The following is a 14,511-nucleotide window of genomic DNA, read 5'->3' as shown; positions in this document are numbered from 1 at the left end:
AGGGCATTCTGGGAACTGAAGCTGCCTCTCTGAGTGGCAATTAATAATAGATTCTTAAATACCCAGGTTTCCACCAGTCTAGTCAGCCCCACCTTCAGCAGCAACTCCTGAAACCGCACCGTCTCTTCACCCATCGACTCTGCGTCGCTTAGCTCTGGTGCCAGAAACGTCGAGTCCGCCATGGCCCTAGGAAAAAGTCCCAAGCGTCTAAAACGTGGAGAACTTTTCCCAGATAAACGAAGCCAGTCTACTGTCGGGTCACAGTTGATTCGGGGTGTGTGTGTGTTTCCTCTGTGTGGCCCTTCCTGGCTGTTTTGGAATGCTTTGTAGACCAGGATAGCCTCGAATCCACAGAGACCTGCCTGCCTATGCTTCCAAAGTGCTGGGATTAAAGGCGTACACCATTACCTCCCAGCCAGTCGAATACACACAGTACTCCACCCAGAATCCTAAAATCTGTCCTGAGAATGGTCTACAGTCCCATTATGATGAATGCTCCGTTTTCAAATCTGTTGGGTATCTTAATCGGTCCTGTTTGGCCGATGCGTACATGAAAGCCATACTTCCGGCGTCGGTATAACTAAGGAAATGAAGTAGCCACCGTTAAGCCCACCTCAGCGCCCTATCATCCAAAGCCGGCACCCACACGGACCACTTGTATCGAAGACCTGAAGCCACGCCCTCCCTCTCATCCAACCAATCAAAAGAAACAGCTGAGCCCCCCCCCCATGACACACTTCCTGAATTACTAAAACCTACATTTCCGCCCTTCCTCAACTGCAGGCGTTACAGTGCAGAACTGGCACTTTGAAAACTTTAGTATCTCCTGCTCTTGTCTATCATGTGTTAGGCTCTGGGTCCGATTCCACCCAACACACACTGTCTACACAGTGCTATTAATAGCCCTTTGTGAACAAAATGAATGTTTTTGCTTATAAAGAAGTTATGGAAGCGGAGGAGGCTGGAGAGATAGTTAAACGGCTGAGCGCTGACCGACTGCTCTTCCAGAAGACCAGAGTTCTATTCCCAACACGCACATTGCGACTAACAATCCCCTGTAACTCCAGTTCTAGGGGATCCGTCGCCCTCTTCTGGCCTCCTGGGATATTGCATGTACATGATGCACAGACATGCATGCAGGCAAAATACTCATGCACATAAAAGTAATCTTTGCTTCTTTTAAAGAAAGAAAAACATTTGGGGTGGCGAGAAAGCTCAGCAATTAAGAACACATGTTGTTTTTAGAGAAGTCTGAAGTGAAGCTTCTAACACCCACATGTTGGCTCACAACTGCCCCTGGGCTCACTCAAGCCCAGTGCCTGCATCGCCCTCTTCCGGGCACAATAGGCACTGCAGACACTTAGTGCAAAGACGTACCTCAGGGAAAACACCCATACAAAGAAAGATAAATATTTTTTTAGCCAGTGTGCTGGCACACGCTTTTAATAGCAGCACTCAGGAGGCAGAGATAGGTGGATCTCTGAAAGTCGAAGCCAGCCGGGACAACATAGCTCCAAGACCTCAAAGTGACAATAGCCGAAGCCCTTCTGTTAATGCGGGACCCCACCCACCCACCTACCCATTTCTGTTCTCCCTGAAACTACATTTCCCAGCGCCTGCCCACAGGCCGCATCGCGTGGCTCTAAAGTAGGCGGGTCACGGCCTAAACCTCGCTGCCCGGCCCTGTTGGCCCCGCCCCTTGGATTGGAGTGGGCGGTGCCGCACTTCGGACCTCCAAGTTCCTCTAGGTAGAACGTCCAGCGTCCAGTCCTTCGCGGAAGACGTTCGGCGAGTGATGGCGGCTACGCGTGTACAGCCCTGTACCCGTGAGATTTTCACGACGCTGGAGTACGGACCGGTACCGGAGAGCCACGCATGCGCACTGGTGAGGGCTTGCCTTGCGGCGGTTGTCTGCTCCCTAAGTCCTCTTGGCCGCTTTGGGCGCGCGGGCTCCCGTCATCCACTGCGGCATTCTCGGCAGCCCCGCCCTCTCAGCGCGCGTGATTCCGGTTATGCTTTGGAAGCCTTGCCTGGGCGCCTGGCCTTGGGCGGTGATGGTCATGGTTCTCATTTATGGTCCTGAACGCCACTGTGGTGTTTTCTCAGAACCCTTCAGTAACGAGTGGTCACTAAATTCCCATATCTCTCCTGGTCTTCTTGAGACTTCTTCACCTTGCTGGACCATGGGTCCTTGCGGCTCCTGGCACTTCGGAGGCTCACTGGAACGTTCAGAACCCCAAGCTGATTCAAAACTTCCTGTGACTGCTTCCCCTGTCTGAATTTCCTTACGGTGCTCTGTGATCCCCCGCCCCTTTGAACATCATATGAGTTCTCTTGATCCTCCTGGCTCATTCGATTCTCATTCTCTACCCCTCCCCTTCCCAAGTTTGATGGATTTCTTTGGGAGATTTCCCTATTTCATTTCTATTATTCCTTTAGAGTCTCCTGGCCCAGGGCTCCAGAACCCTCTTGCAGTCCCAGTGGAATGTGATTAGGGTTCCTGGGATTTTCTTTCAAACCAAGGGCCAATCAGAATGTCCATGGTCTCAGAAATTCTTCCCAGCATCCAGACAAGTATTAAGGAGGTTGGAGAGTCTTTAGACTCTAAGAGGAGTCCCTGCATTACAGAAGGGCTGCAACTTTGGAAGGACAGCATAGAACACTCTTATAAAGTTTAGAGTGTTGAACCCAAAGATTGGAGGAGAAAGATCACTGACCCCAAGTCATCATGGCCAAAGTAACTAAAACAAGTAATTAAACAAGCTTTCTTTATTTGAGTACACAAGCTACCTCCCCAATAAGTCTGGGTTCTAGAAGTCAGTCCTGGATGTGAGGAAGGCAAAGTCTTTATAGCTTGGGGGTAGAGGATTTAGCCAGCAAATAGCTGGGGTTACCGAGCAGAACATAAGCATTATAATGACCTCCTGAGGCAGACATATTGCAAGGTGTTCCTAAAATGGTAACCATAGCAACCTTCTGAAACACAGGGCTGCAAAATGATTATAATATCTTTTCAAAACCAAGACATGGTTGAAGGACTAGGCAGTACAGAACTGTTTGTACTTAAGATTACAGGTAGGACATAACCCAATCCTTGAGAAACAGATTTAATCATAAACAGGAAAGAACGTAGTTTGTCTTTACCCTAAGAGGCTTTGAAGCCTAAGATGGAGGCAGACTGGTTCATCAAGAGATGTCACCCAAATGCTGGTTAAGAGTAGGACCCCAACCCTGATAGCTGGCTTTGGGGCTGTTTAGTGTTCCTGCATGGAGAGTCCAGGATAGAATAGACAGGGGCTCTGGTGACTGGGCTGCTGTGAGTCCATCCCAGCGAGATGGAGCTAGTGTTGTTTGCGCTTTATGCTCCTAGACGAACAGTTGCAGTGGAGACTCCAGCCAGGGAGTTAAAAGGTACTGGACTGTTGGCGTAACTAAAAAGGATTTGGAACAATTCAGAGACCCCTGGAAGCTGGTTAGAGGCGGCATGCCTCTAAGTAGCAATAATAGGTTGAAGGCTGGGATTGATGGATGGATAGACTGTGCCAGCCTCTGCTAAGCACGATTTTACTTAATCCTCACAACAGCAGAAAGGGGATTATTTTTGTTATTTTAGTGACAGAACACAAGGCTCACGATCGAAGTAATTTTGCCCATAGTACACACGCTTAAAGGAGTTTGGATGTGGTAGACAAACCAGCAGTCCCAGCATTTGGAAGGCCAACGCAGGAGAGTTGAGTTCCAAATCAGCTAAGCAGTCTCAAAAAACAAGATAAACAGCTGGGCCTGTCACCATGCCTTGGATTCTGGTGCATCCCCCCACCCCAATCAGTTGCCCCCAACAAAGGTCTCAGGTTTACACTCTTTGGGCAACTCAACCAGCAAACATGTTTTCTTTGGCTTGAGCTTTGTTTTTGGAAATGTCATTTATTGAACAATTAATCCAGACTAAACATCCTGGATACTGATTTTTCTTGAAAATAAAATTCCAGAGTTTGGCAACCGTTTGGCTCCAGTTCCCTGACAAGACTCATCTGGAATCAATTGTCTTGGCTACTTAGGGACATTTAAAGCTCTTGGTGTCCAATAGGCATTTCGCTCCTGCTCCTGTGGCCTGCCGGGACCCTGTGGACGTTCTTGTGGGAGTTTGTTTTCCATCTTTTCCACAGCAGTTGATGTTAGGAACTCCCATGTATTCATCACTTGGCTTCAACAACGACGTGCAGGCCAGTGTTTGCTGGTGCTTTTTCCTTTCTCTCAAGACTAGTTTATACAGATGCCAGCTGTTATGCTACTCTTGCATAAATATTTGAGTCTTTATTTCTAGCAGATAAGGGTTTTGTTACCCAGCTAGCACTGGCCTAGCTTTAACTGCCAATCATCGTGGTTAGTTTCCAGTTCACGTTCACACGGCCCCACTTCCAATGGCTCTGTCCTTGTGATTGCTGCAGCTTGGAACATTTGGGTGACAATATTTCTTTTCTTTTTAAAAGATTTTTATTTTGTTTTTTTTGTTGTTGTTGTTGTTGTTGTTGTTGTTGTTTTGCATTTTGGGACAGGATTTCTCTAGGTAACCGGTCCTGGCTAGCCTGGAATGCTCCAGGTAGACAATCTGACCTGAACTCACAAGCATTCACCTGCCTCTGCCTCCCAAGTGCTGAGATTAAAGTGTGCAGCACCACACCTGCCAAGGTTTCTTTTTTGTTTTTTATGATTATATGTCTGTGTGTATGCATGTGCACATGCTCATGAGTGATCGAGGGGCCCAGCAGAGGGTTTTGGATCCCTGGAGCTGGAGTTGCAGGTGGCTGTGAGCTGTTGTACGTAGTCTGCAGGAGCCCTTAGCTCTGGAGTCAGCTTTTCTGCACCAGCCTTCTTCCTTTTGAATTGCTCTCTCACTAGGCTAGGTTTCCCCGTGCAGGCTAGGCTGGCTGTTCTTTGAGCCCCAGGGATTCTCCTCCTCCACTTCCTAACACTGGGATTACAAACGTGTATGCCTTGATCCATGTTTCTCCCGTGGATCTTGGGAACTGAACTCGGGTTCTTTTATTCATTGCACGGCGAGTGCTCAGCCAACTGAGGATTTCCATACCATGCACTTTTCTTTTCTTTTCTTTTTTTTTTTGAGACAGTCTTTCTCTGCAGCCTAGGCTACCCTTTAAATCATAGTGACCTCCTGCTTCTTCTCTTCTCCATCTCCCATGTTGGGATTATAGACATGTGGTTCACACTGAGCCCATTGGGCTTTAAGAAAAAAAAGTAAATAAAGAATGACAGGGCCAGTCGTCAGGATAAGGAAAAACATCAGAAAGCGGAGAGTAGATGTTGGATTTGAGAACAGCAGAAAATTTAAGGAGCAAGAGAAAGCCGCATGAAGCATGTGTGGAGAGGAAGCTGAGTCAAGGTCACAGAAGGAGCTAACGTGGCTCTGCTGACTGTTCCTGTGTATCGATTCCTTCCCCTTTCTCCAGAGGCACAGTATTATAACCCCTGGCTAAGCCTGGCCATGCTGGCAGAAGCCTTTAATTCCATCACTCAGGAGGCAGAGGCAGGAGGCCAGCCTGATCTATAGAGCTAGTTCCAGAACAGCTAGAGATACACAGAGAAACCCTAACTTGAAAAATGAAAATAAGAATAGTGTTAATAATAATAAACAAAGCAGTAGAGCTCTTGCCTAACATTTTCAAGGCCCCTGGGCTCCATCCCCAGCACCAAATAAATAAACAAAAACACCACTGACAAATTATGTTTCCACAGAAACAAAGCTAGCTTAAGGTCATGTCTCTGTGTATGGAAGTGAGATATCAACATTTAAGCCAGGCATAGTAGTGCACACAGGGGATGGATACAGGAGGGTCTGGAGTTCATTCATGACACCTCAGTGAGTTTAAACCAGCCTGGGGTATCATTACATTTAATCCTGTCTCAAAAAGAGAGAAACAGAACAAATAGCGTCCAAGATCTTCCCATTGTAGCCCAGGCTGGCCCGAGTACTGGGGCTGTATATAAGTTATACATATACAGGCTGTAGCTGTGGTAATAGCTAATGTGATGAGTTTCAGATAATGTTTTAGCCATAGTAAAAACAAAACAAGATAAAACAAACAAACAAAAAAACTGAGGCTAGAAGTATAATTTGGTAGTATAGGCAGACAGGAGAAGGATGAGCTGAGGGCAAAGGGTGCCAACGTCCCTCCCCTCAAGGAGAGCAAGAGGCTGAGCTGTCCCAGCCGCCTCACAGGCTCTTCTCCAAACTCCTCTCTTCCTCCAGGCCTGGCTGGACGCCCACAACCGCCTCTTGGGCCACTATGTCAATGGGACGTGGCTGAAGCCAGAACACAGGAAGCCAGCACCTTGCCAGGATCCCATCACAGGTTTTTGAAGAGCCCAGTCATTCAGGAGGAACAAAGATCCCTCTCAGGGTGGCAGCCATGCCATCCCTGATATCTGGGCTCAAGCCCCTGAGTGCAGGGACAACCACTGATGGTGGCAGGAGTGGGAGTTCTCATTTTTCCTGAGGACAGTCTCAGCAATTATAGTTCCTAGTGCCTCCAAAGGCTTTGGAAGCCTCTCTCTACTAAATTCCCTTCCTCAAGCCTAGTATAATGGCTCATACCTCTAATCCCAGCAATCCAGAGGCTGAAGCAGGAGGATCATGAGTTTGAAGCCAGCCTGAAATACAGAGTGAATTTCAGGCCAGCCTTGGCTTCATAGTGAGACACTTTAAAAAAGAAGAAAGGGCCTGAAGAGACAGCTTAGTGGTTAGAAGTGTGTACTGTTCTTTCAGAAGACCCAGGTTCATTCAGTACTTAGCACCTATGTCCGGATCAGGCTGCTCAAAACCACCTGAAAGTTCAGGTCCAGACAATCTGACCTCTGACTCCTGTAGGCACTGCATGCGTATGCTATACATACATACATGCAGGCAGAACACTCATAACTTATTCCAGAGAGATACAAGTTTAAAAGCACAGCTGAGCGTTGGTGTATATCCCTTTAATCTTAGCACTCAGGAGACAGAGACAGACAGATCTCTGAGTTTGAGCCCAGCCTGGTCTACAGAGAGAGTTCTAGGACAGCCAGGGTTACAAAGAGAAACCCTGTATCAATAAAACAAACAAAGAAACAAAAAGTTTAAAAATCAGAGTAAGAAAGGAAAGAAGGAAAAGAAAGCCAGCTCCTGCCTGCAGGGCTCAGTCAGAGCAGTGACCGGTAACTAGAGGAAGACCTGAGACTCACAAGAAACTTCTGACACAAGCTTCCCCCCACCCCCTGCCCCTGTCTGGGCCCCCACTTGTCTCTACAGGAGAAGACCTGGCCAGCTGCCTGCAAGCAGAGGCTGAGGACATCGTTGCAGCTGTGGAGGCTGCAAAGATAGCATTCAAGACCTGGAGCCAACTCCCTGGAGCTGCTCGGGGCCAGCACCTAACCTGGTGAGGAAGCACAGATAAGGCCCACAGAGGAAGAGATGGGCCTTGTCCCTCAGGATTCCCAGAAGACTGCGCAAACAGTGATTCCATTTCTTCAGATCCCTTTGAATTAATGGTTCATGTTTCCCGAATGCATGTGGCGCTCAGTAGCTGAAACAGCCATTGTTCCTCGTGGTTCACTGGAACTGGTAGAATCAGAATACCATGAGAGCCCTGTTGTTTAGCACTTCGTTAGAGTCTGAGCTCCGAGCTTCCCATCACACTGCGGAGTCAGCTATAAAGATCCCATTTCCCATAATGCAATTGAATCAGAGGCCAAGATTCAAGTTCCCAGTTATCTTTGGGACTGGCTGGTAATCAGTGACCAGGACCATTCTACAGCACCCACACACAGAGTTCTGACACTCTCCTGGACTACATTTCCTATATAGCGTTGGTACCTGCTGTCCCCGATAAACCATGGACCTATCCCTAGGATCTTGTGGGGATTATAGTCCAGGTTGCTCTGAGCATGGACCAACTCCTTGTATTCTCTGAAGGCTCGCCAAGGTTATTCAGAAGCACCAGCGACTGCTGTGGACCCTGGAGTCCTTGGTCACTGGACGGGCTGTTCGAGAAGCTCGCGATGGGGATGTGCCACTGGCCCAGCAGCTGCTCCAGTACCATGCAGTGCAGGCACCTGCCCAGGATAACACCCTGGCAGACTGGGAGCCCATGGGTGAGGAGAACCTTTGGGTCCTCAAAGAGCCCTCTTGACTCAGTAAACCAACCCGTCCATCCCCTCATTATGGATTCTTTGCAGGAGTCATTGGCCTCATCCTGCCGACTTCTTTCTCTTTCCTGGACATGATGTGGAGGGTCTGCCCTGCCCTGGCTATGGGTAGGTAGAGGCTCTGGTTCCCCTCCCCCCGTCTTTTCTCAGAAAGGATGGTTGGGGTCCAAGGAAGAGGGCTGGTACCTGGACCCCTGGGTGTGTAAGGGGAGGGTAGGGGTCTGGACTCAGATCTGAAAAAAGCTGGAGGCTGGACTTAGGGTTCCTTGGTTGTTCCCCTTCTCCAGGCTGCACTGTGGTGGCCCTCGTGCCCCCATCCTTCCCAACACCTCTCCTCCTGGCTCAGCTGGCAGGGGAGCTTGGCTCTTTCCCAGGGATCCTCAATGTGGTATGTGGCCCTGCCTCGATGGGGCCTGTCCTGGCCTCCCAACCTGGAGTCCAGAAGGTGGCCTTCTGTGGACCTGTGGAGGTATCTTCAGGGCTGGGAGTGGGATGGGCACGGCTAAGGACCAAGAGGCTCCCGCCATAACTGTAACCCATGGGGTTCCCTCAGGAAGGACGTGGTCTGCGACAGACTCTAGCAGGCAGCGGAGCCGAGCTGAGCCTGGCCCTGGGCACAGAATCACTGTTGCTACTGATGGACTCAGCAGACGTGGACTCAGCTGTGGAGGGTGTTGTAGATGCCGTCTGGTCAGACCGCGGCCTGGTGAGATCTGTATGCTCATGTCCCCTAAGTCCAGGAATCCACCATATCTCTCCAAATACTTGAGGTGTTCATTCTCAGCTTGTTTTTAATTTCTGTTCTTTGGACTTTTTGTTATTTGAGACAGGGTCTTATGTAGCCCAACCTGGCTTCCAACTCACTATGTAGCCCAGGCTAGCCTTGAATTCCTAATCCTCCTGGGGTTACAGGTATATGCCACCATTCTGGGCAAGTTGCCAGTTCCCTGCAGTGCACCTCTTGCCTGCTGCTGCTCCTGCATCCCTGAGGCCCACCCTCTGTGGGAGCCTGTTCTCCATTCCATACACTGCCCCTGACTTTGCCACTTTTGATGCCTTTTTTCCAACAGGGGGGACTCAGGCTCCTCATCCAGGAATCTGTATGGGATGAAGCCATGAAGCGACTCCAGGCCAGGATGGCACAGATACGGAGTGGGCGAGGACTGGATGGGGCTGTGGACATGGGGGCTCGAGGAGCTGCTGCCCGAGACCTGGCCCAGAGCTTTGTGAATGAGGCCCTAAGCCAGGGTGGACAGGTGAGCCCCAACTGCACAATGGAGTCTTAGACCTTGACTAGCCAACTCCTATGTGAGTAAGAAGGTCCCAGACCCTAAGGCCCTGGGTCTAAATCCTGGACTCCTGAGTTTGGGGAAGGAAGTTGGGGCCTGGACTTCAGTGTCTAAGGGAGGAGGGCTAGGGATCTGGATGCCCAGGTTGAAGGAGGAGCCTGGGGCTTGGACCTCTGGGCCTGAAGGAGGAGGGCTGGGACCTAGATAGCTAGATTTAGGAGGGACCTGAAGCCTGGATGTTCCTGAGGAGGGATGAGCTGTACCCCTGGTCTAGAGAGGACAGGCATCTGTATCTATATCTCCTCCTCCTAGGTATTCCAAGCTGGTGCTGTGCCCTCTGGCAGCCCATTCTTCTCTCCGGCTTTGGTTTCTGGTCTGCCTCCAGCAGCCCCATGTGCCCAGGCTGAGGTGAGGCCCTTGAAACTGCAGTCATCCTGCCCTGCCCTTCCATCCTCACTGACTTGTGGATAACAGCCCTGAACCTTAGAGACTATTTGCATGACCCTGTGACCCGTAGCTGTGAACACTATGACTTCCTCAAATGGGTAAAAGTATTGACAGCAGGATTTGCTCTCCAGCTAACACCTGTCACCTCTTCTAGGTACCGTGGCCTGTGGTTATGGCTTCTCCTTTCCGCACCGTCAAGGAGGCACTAGCCCTGGCCAATGGAACACCTCGAGGAGGCAGCGCCAGTGTGTGGAGTGAGAGGCTAGGGCAGGCCCTGGAGCTGGGCTATGGGTCAGTTGGTACTTACTCCCCCTGCCTATGCCCTGCCTCCCTCAGGTGTCTCCCTCCCCCTTCACCCAGCTTTCCATCTCTCCCTCCCCTGGTGTCTTTACCTGCCTCATAGGCTCCAGGTAGGCACAGTGTGGATCAATGCTCACGGCCTCCGAGACCCCGCAGTGCCTACAGGTGGCTGCAAGGAGAGCGGGTCTTCCTGGCATGGAGGTCCAGATGTGAGTGCCCATCCGCCTCTGTATCTCTTGACACCTAGTACCTCTCGAGTCACCTTGAGACCATCTGGCCTCCTGGTGATTATGAACCTCTCACAGGGCCTGTATGAGTACCTGCAGCCCTTAGGGACACCTTCCCGGGAGTCCTTCCTTTGTGAGACTCTCAACTACGACACATTTGGCCTTGCTGTATCCTCCAGCCTGCTGTCTGGGCCAGAAACAGGGCCTAGGTGAGCTGTTGCAGCCCTTGTAGTGGAGGGTAAGAGTTGGGGGCTTGAGGGGGTGCTTAGAGCCAGTCTTGGGGCCGCCAGTTTTTAGTGTAGCTTTCTGGGTCCTAACCCCAAGTATAAAGAGAATCTCAGTTCTACTAAATGGTTTGAGGTTTTTCCAGAAGCAAGAATTCAGGGAGTACCCAGATACTCATAGGAATAGGAATTTAGAGTGTCCAAGAGGCACATTACAATAAGAGTTTCAGATGACCCCAAAAACTCATGGGGTAGGAATTCAAAATCCTCTAGAGGCTCATGGGAGCAGGTGTTTGAATCCTCCTAGAAGCTCATGAGAATAGAAATTTGAGTCCAGAAGGTTCCTGGGAACTGAAAGGTCCAACCAGTGTAGTAGACCTGCCAGTGGCCTGTGTGGACTCAGCCTCCTCCTATCCCACTCTGCAGCTCAGCACCTCTCTATGGGCTGTTTGTTGGGGGCCATTTCCAGTCTCCTGGGACCCAGAGCTCCAGGCCCATCCAAGATTCTTCGGGCAAAGTCTCCAGCTATGTAGCTGAGGGAGGAGCCAAGGATATCCACGGTGCTGTAGAGACTGCTCAGCAGGCTGCCCCTGGGTAAGAGGTTCAAATGGAAGCTCAGAAGTAAGGGGAGCTGGGTTGGGAGTAAACTTGGGACTGAGCCCTAGATTGAGGCTCTGGAGAGAGGTGGCCATGTGGGAATAGCTAAGGCCAAGCTATACCCCGACTTGCATTGTTTGCCCACAGCTGGGGAGCCCAGTCTCCAAGGGCCCGAGCAAGCCTGCTGTGGGCCCTGGCGGCTGCTCTGGAGCGTAGGAAGCCAATGCTGGTCTCACAACTGGAGAGACACGGAGTAGTGCCTACAGTTGCCAAGACTGAAGTGGAGCTGAGTGTGAGGCGACTCCAGATATGGGGCACCCAGGTTCAGGACCAAGGCCAGGCACTACAGGTGAGACAGCTCTAAGCAGGTGGACGGGGCAGCCAGCCAGCCAAGAGTCAGAACCCAGGCTCAGTGAACCAGGCCTGAATCCAGACTTAGCTCTAGAAATTCTAGAAAATACAATTAACTTCTGATGAGAGGAGAGACAGATCAGTGCTTGGCTGAGAACCCATGGCTCAGAGGCAGAGGGAGGCTTACAGTGCTTACAGGAAAGCGGGCTGCTCATGAGTGCACACTTTGTAGGAACTTCTCAGATTATGCCATTTAAAATCTAAGTAATGTAGGCTTGACTGTATTCAAGAAGGCTTTGTAAACACGCAGTGGGCATGGAGGTGCAGGCCTATGGGCTCAACATTTTTTTTTGTTTTAAGATTTATTTATTTTATGTATATGTATACATTGTCACTGTTCTGAGACACACCAGAAGGGGGCATCAGATCCCATAACAGATGGCTGTGAGCCACCATGTGGTTGCTGGGAATTGAACTCCTGACCTCTGGAAGAGCAGTCAGTGCTCTTAACCTCTGAGCCATCTCTCCAGCCCATGGTCTCAACATTTGTAAAATGGAGACAGTGAAATCCCGTGTCAAAGAACCAGAGGCACTGCTGAGCATGGTGGTGTGTGCCTTTAGTCCCAGCAGTAAGGAGCTGTCCTTGCAGAGGGCGGGTTTGATCTCAGCACACAAGTCAGAGGCCTATAGCCTCGTGTAACTCCAGCTGCAGGGGTCTCACCCTCCCTTCTAGCACTCACAAAGCATGTAACTGTGCACACACACACAAGCAATTAAAAAGCAAATCATATTCCAGTACTCGAGAAGCAGAGGCAGGTAGATCTATGTGAATTTGAGGCCAGCCTGGTCTATAGAGTAACTTCCAGGACAGCCAGAACTGCCCAGAGTTTTGAAAAACCAAAATTCAATCAATCAATCAAAATCAAATCAATCAATCAAGCTGGGGATTGGTGGTGTCTGAGTTTAATCCCTGTACTCAGGAGTCAGAGGCAAGCAGATCTCTGAGTACAAGGCCAGCCTGGGTTACATAGCCTGGGCTACAAAGGGAGCCCCTGTCTCAATACAAACCAGACACAAGTGTTGGAATACGTTTCAGTGATAGAGCACTTGCCTATTGTAGCATGGTTGGAGCACTCTATAATACCTCAAAACACACTGATGTCCCAAGCCGAGTCTCGGCTACTCCATAGACTGAGGCAGGCACACGGCAGATTCAAGGCCCCAAGGCCCAGAGAGGTGAAGTAACTCGTGCTGATCCATGAAACTAATGAGTGGCCACTGGGCTCCAGAGTCTTAGGCCCTGAACCAGCATCCCCTGGTCACACTTTACTGAAGCTACTCTGGAGCTAGGAACATGTCAAATGTGGGAGAATGGGGCAGGCAATAGAGAGGCCTCTGGGAACTTGTCCTTGATGTGTCTGTCATCTGTCCCTGTAGGTCACAGGATTGAAAGGCCCTGTGCTCCGGCTTCGAGAACCACTGGGAGTGCTGGCTGTGGTATGCCCAGATGAGTGGCCTCTGCTGGCTTTTGTGTCACTACTGGCTCCTGCACTGGCCCATGGCAACGCTGTGGTCTTAGTACCCAGTGGGGCATGTCCTCTGCTGGCCTTGGAGGTCTGTCAGGTAAAATCACCTGCTTCCCCTCCTGTCTGCTGCTCCTGGGTCCTCAGGAGCTCAGCTAGCCTCCTCCCTACTGGGTAGCCATGGTAATGAGTTCCAGCATCCCATCTAAGTCCTATTCCTTGTATGAGCCCCTACAGCCACTGCTAGATGCCCACTCCTCAGCCTGCCCTTACTGATGGTCAACCCCAGTTGTCCCACTCTCTCATCCTAGGATATGGCTACTCTGTTTCCTGCTGGCTTGGTGAATGTAGTGACAGGAGATCGGGACCACCTGACCCGCTGTCTGGCCTTACATCAGGATGTCCAGGCCTTGTGGTATTTCGGCTCTGCCCAGGTACTTCAGGGTACTTAACCTTCACCAACAGACTTCTGTGCTAGGAGTGTGGCCTCATCCCCTAAGGACCTCTTTTGCTAAAAGGGAGAAATACCTTGACAACAGCTGAGGTCCTGCCCTGGTACAAGCTCAGTCACAAAGGAAGAGGGTCTTTCATTGGGGGGATGGGGGAGACAGTGTTTCCAGACAGGATTTCTCTGTGTAGCCCTGGCTGTTCTAGAACTATGTAAACCAGGCTGGCCTTAAACTCACAGAGATTTGCCTGCCTCTGCCTCCCAGTACTGGGATTAAAGGTGTGTGCCACTGCTGCTCAAAGAAAGACAGTTGTCCTAACAAGGGCCTAAAGCCTCCCTCGCCCAAAGACATGGTTTTTGGAAGACCTATTGCCAAGGCATGACCCCAGCAACATTCCAAGGCTCTGCCCTCCTAAACCACTGTTGCTGGATGAGAGAAGTCCCCATTGGCACGAGCCCTGAACTGGGGAAGACGAGGATTCCCTGCGTCTGCTTCCTCTGCATCTAAAAGGAATGTTGGCCAGGCTCTAAATGTCCAGCCTTCTCAGGTCTTTAGGTCTTTTACAGGTGTTGGTTGCTAAGGAAGCAGCTGTTTGGCAACTAAATTGGCACTGGCAGTCGTAATCATATATCTCTCCATCCTAGGGCTCCCAGTTTGTGGAATGGGCCTCTGCAGGAAACCTCAAGTCTGTGTGGGTAAACAGGGGCCTCCCAAGGGCCTGGGATGTGGAGGTCCAGGGGGCAGGACAGGAGCTGAGTCTTCACGCAGCACGAACGAAGGCCCTGTGGCTGCCAATGGGGGACTGATGCCAAAGCCACCCACTCCATCTTTCACGCCCAGGGACACCAAGTGCTTGGAACTTTTCTCTGATTTCTCATGGCTTCTAATAAACTGAGTGACTTTGA

General features: G+C 50.5%; 2 protein-coding genes and 1 long non-coding RNA gene across 10 annotated transcripts in view; 2 read left to right on the top strand and 1 right to left on the bottom strand.

Moving 5' to 3' along the window:
* The window catches only part of LOC143442287 (uncharacterized), a 513-nt gene extending 263 nt beyond the window's left edge, over positions 1-250 (top strand). The window contains exon 2 of the long non-coding RNA XR_013110329.1: positions 67-250. This is a non-coding gene — a long non-coding RNA (uncharacterized LOC143442287). The remainder of the gene's footprint in view (positions 1-66) is intronic.
* Pih1d1 (PIH1 domain containing 1) overlaps positions 1-1,871 on the bottom strand; it is a 5,851-nt gene extending 3,980 nt beyond the window's left edge. For 2 of the 8 annotated variants that reach the window (XM_034501526.2, XM_034501530.2), the window contains exons 1-2: positions 1,733-1,871; positions 93-186 (exon numbers count right to left, since the gene is read on the bottom strand). In XM_034501526.2, the coding sequence (XP_034357417.1) occupies positions 93-182 (90 nt within the window). In that variant the 5' untranslated portion in view covers positions 183-186; positions 1,733-1,871. The other 6 variants (XM_034501528.2, XM_034501532.2, XM_034501533.2 and 3 more) reach the window with 6 other exon arrangements.
* Aldh16a1 (aldehyde dehydrogenase 16 family member A1) lies at positions 1,744-14,511 on the top strand. The gene is made up of 17 exons (XM_034501524.2): positions 1,744-1,885; positions 6,269-6,371; positions 7,304-7,430; positions 7,967-8,145; positions 8,230-8,307; positions 8,487-8,668; positions 8,753-8,905; positions 9,270-9,455; positions 9,801-9,896; positions 10,090-10,226; positions 10,339-10,444; positions 10,541-10,671; positions 11,113-11,280; positions 11,431-11,632; positions 13,072-13,257; positions 13,469-13,591; positions 14,251-14,511. The coding sequence occupies exons 1-17, from the start codon at positions 1,796-1,798 to the stop codon at positions 14,410-14,412; spliced, it is 2,409 nt and encodes an 802-aa protein (XP_034357415.1). The 5' UTR covers positions 1,744-1,795; the 3' UTR covers positions 14,413-14,511.

This window comes from Arvicanthis niloticus, chromosome 1 (genome assembly GCF_011762505.2).
Source record: "Arvicanthis niloticus isolate mArvNil1 chromosome 1, mArvNil1.pat.X, whole genome shotgun sequence".
Taxonomy (NCBI): domain Eukaryota; kingdom Metazoa; phylum Chordata; class Mammalia; order Rodentia; family Muridae; genus Arvicanthis; species Arvicanthis niloticus.
The sequence above is the reverse complement of the archived record's forward strand: the minus strand, read 5'-3'. Positions and strand labels throughout refer to the sequence as shown.